Here is a 3,307-nt window from a genome sequence, read left to right on the forward strand (position 1 = left end):
TTATTTCCTTTGTTTGTTCTGTCTCTCGTTTGATCTTCTGTAGTGGAACTTAAACTCTGATAATATAATTATATCTACTTTCATCTGTCTGTTCTTAATTTCAAAAGTCATGTGACCTGTTGACACACAATTAGGGATTTATGCTATGATGGAGCCAAGTACCATTTCCAAATCGTGATTTCGGACCATTTCTGCAATTATTTATGTGTGCGTCATCAAAGACGTGTTTTTCGATTTATCCTTCCTTGCAGTTTGGTATCACCCCACAGGCAGCGCGTTTGATAATAATACACTAGGTATTACGTGTTTTTCGATTTATCCTTTCTTCTGATTTAAGGGCACGTACTGTCATTTTACACTAGATAATAATACAAAGAAACATAGACATAGTATCATTTTTATGATTATGATATCCTTATATTACATGAAATTATAGGAAATAAACATCTTTCAAATTAGATTGCTTGGATGAACAAAGAATACAAAGCCAGTGATCGAAACAAAATTCAAATTACTTCTCTCTCAGGTTATAATAAAACATTTAGTGCAATTACATAATCAGAACTCATTAAAATATGAAAGCAAAAACATCATGTTCATTATTCATTATTCATTACTCCAAAACATCAAAATATTAATGAAAAACATGAATAATAACCCAATATAAAAAAAATTATTCGGACAAAATGATATATAATAATAACATGACTACATAATAGCAAATCATAGTGTGCCCGACAATGCACACACGGAGCATGATCAACACCTCCATCATCGGGGTTTAGAAAACTTCTTAAACGTAAACAGTCTCCAAGAACTTCCGCACCTCGTATTCAATCAGGCATTGCACACACAACACACTGGACAAATCACTTGCAAGATCCATGGCTCCGCCGGTACGACAACTCCCGGAACGGATGACACGGGCTCTTCTGGGTCTGCCGGGTTTATCTCCGACCACGGGCCCGCGAACACCTGCGTGAAGACCTCTCTGCACCTTTCGACTGCACCGGACTCACGGACCACACCGAAAATTCGAATCCACGGTGGATCTCATCCTTGTCCTTGTCATCAAGCGACAGTAGCAGCATCACAGAGAGGAAGCAGGCCTCTACATCACCCAACTCTGCTGCCTCGGTCAGGGTCTGTATACCACCTCTGCGATGGCCAAGGAAGAATAAATCAGCCATCCCGATCCAGAGCAGAGTGGCCAGATTCTGCGCTGTGGCGCATTGACGCAGAAATCTCATTGCAGGCCGCCCATAGTAGTCCAGGAAGCAAGCAGTCGGCAACACTGACACCAAGGCATGCCTGTACATGGCGTCAGAATTGCATACAGCTGCAAATAACCTGCAACTCGCTTGCATGTTGAACAGATCCCCAATCGAATTCGCTGCAACCATCGTGGTAATACTGGACCATATTGTGGCATTTTGCTTTTTAATATACGTTTCCCACGATGTTTTCTTCATTTATCGATGTTTCGAGATAAAACCAGGCATTAATACATGGACAGACACTTTTGTTAGCTGTTATATATTATTATATGATAATTTGTACTTATCGCGATAGTATAATTATATTAATTAAAAAAGCATATATCCTATTCAATTGGGAACACATATTACAATTCCTTCCATAACCTTGCTATACACCAAGTTTACCAATTTTGTATAAATTCACTGTCACGGTCTTAGTACCCAGCCCCAGAAAAAAACCTTTCGAAGGTTTAAAAGGTTGATTGACTAAACAGTCTTCTGTCCATTCAAACGTCACTTCAATAGTGCAAAGTTCAGATCATATCCCACTCAAGAAGAAAGCATTATTTGGACTAAGTTATAGGCTTATAGCCAAGATACGCATTAATTGCGTCGTCTGTGCCATCCACATAATTATTATAAATTAATTGATCAAACTGACAGTTTTTTAATAAAATAAAATAAAATAAAATACACTATCAGTACACATAGCAATTAGCAAGGGGTTAATGAAGGATCATAACAAACCGGCATTTGCTAGCCACTGTATTGGAGGATTACATAAAGATAAACCCACAACAGTACAGTCGGGGGAGGATTGGCAAGAGTGGTAAACAGTCACGGTCGTTCAAATGCGTGCAAACATTTCTTTTAAGAGCACAGTAGTATCTTTGCAAATGCCCCTCAAGAAATTGGTATAGCTCTCGAGCTGCCCAGAAATACAATAAACCTCCATCATTTGAACACCCCTTTGCACGTCTTCCTCGTCTTTGTGATCAAACATTAGCAACATGGAACACAGGTAACCTGCTTCGACGCAGCCCTCCGTTGAGGCCCTAGCAAGCAGTTCCATCCCTTTGTCACGGCGGCCAAACCAGAGATACTCCGTGAACCCATGTCGGAGTATAGCATCCACATTTCCTACTTCCACGCAGCGATCAAGGAATCTCCTTTCAGGCCCGTCGAGGTGAAGTAAAAAACGCGCTAACGGTTTATACGACATCGTCGCATGCTTGTATACAGGGTCTGAACTCGCCACACCCAGGAACACCTTACACGTCGCCTTCATGTTGAATAGATCCTCAATCGAATTCGATGCAATCATCGTGGCAATACTCGACCATATTTCGCGAGGAAGAAGATTCAGCGGGCATTCGTGCTGAACGGATACGTCCACTTTATTTCTGTCCTTCTGGGAACTTCCAGCCATTTGCAAGGACTTCGTGGAGGGATTATTGGAGATTATAAAGAGGATAAACGAATTTGTAACTGACCTTCTGGAATTTTGCTTTTTAACATACTGCCATTGGGGGGGAGGGGGTAGGGGGGTTGTGGTTCAGTACCGCATACATTTTCCTAGATGTTTTCTTTGTTTACCGATGCGTCCAGGTAATATAATAATTATATTGATTAAAAAAGCATTTATCGTATTTAACTGGGAACCCAAATTACAATTCCCTACATAACCTTACTATACACCAACACTCTTTCCATATTAAAATTAAAAAGTTCACTCGATTGTGTTATAAAATAACTAAATAAATAAATAAAGAAGAGGATTCACTTTTTCAAACTATATTAAATTCAGTCATCCTTGAAAAACTGTATCTTTTGGAAAATGGGCATCCACATAAGATGTGATAAGGTATTCTTATCACAACAGATTGCAATTTATAATGGGAATTGATTCTTGATCAAAATTAATTTTAAAAATATAATAAATTCATTAAATTAATAGTGGTGAATAAGACAAATGTTATTACTTTTTTATTTGATGGTGCAAGTACACCCATATTCTTGTACCTAGAGTGCCTGCACCCCTACTCCTG

The 3,307-nt window shown here is 39.1% G+C and overlaps 2 protein-coding genes across 2 annotated transcripts; both read right to left on the reverse strand.

The window, feature by feature from the left end:
- Window positions 1–947: 947 nt before the first annotated feature.
- LOC140182215 (uncharacterized) lies at window positions 948–1,403 on the reverse strand. The gene has a single exon (XM_072228354.1). It carries the CDS (start codon window positions 1,401–1,403, stop codon window positions 948–950), a length of 456 nt encoding a protein of 151 aa, XP_072084455.1.
- Window positions 1,404–2,106: 703 nt separating this feature from the next.
- LOC112778174 (putative F-box protein At1g67623) lies at window positions 2,107–2,688 on the reverse strand. The gene has a single exon (XM_025822525.1). The coding sequence runs from the start codon at window positions 2,686–2,688 to the stop codon at window positions 2,107–2,109; it is 582 nt and encodes a 193-aa protein (XP_025678310.1).
- Between the last annotated feature and the right edge of the window lie 619 nt (window positions 2,689–3,307).

Source organism: Arachis hypogaea, chromosome 19 (assembly GCF_003086295.3).
Source record: "Arachis hypogaea cultivar Tifrunner chromosome 19, arahy.Tifrunner.gnm2.J5K5, whole genome shotgun sequence".
NCBI classification, from domain to species: Eukaryota; Viridiplantae; Streptophyta; class Magnoliopsida; order Fabales; family Fabaceae; genus Arachis; species Arachis hypogaea.

Coding starts and splice junctions, on each gene's coding strand:
- LOC140182215 (XM_072228354.1), bottom strand. CDS start 1,403: ATGGTTGCAGCGAATTCGATTGGGGATCTGTTCAACATGCAAGCGAGT.
- LOC112778174 (XM_025822525.1), bottom strand. CDS start 2,688: ATGGCTGGAAGTTCCCAGAAGGACAGAAATAAAGTGGACGTATCCGTT.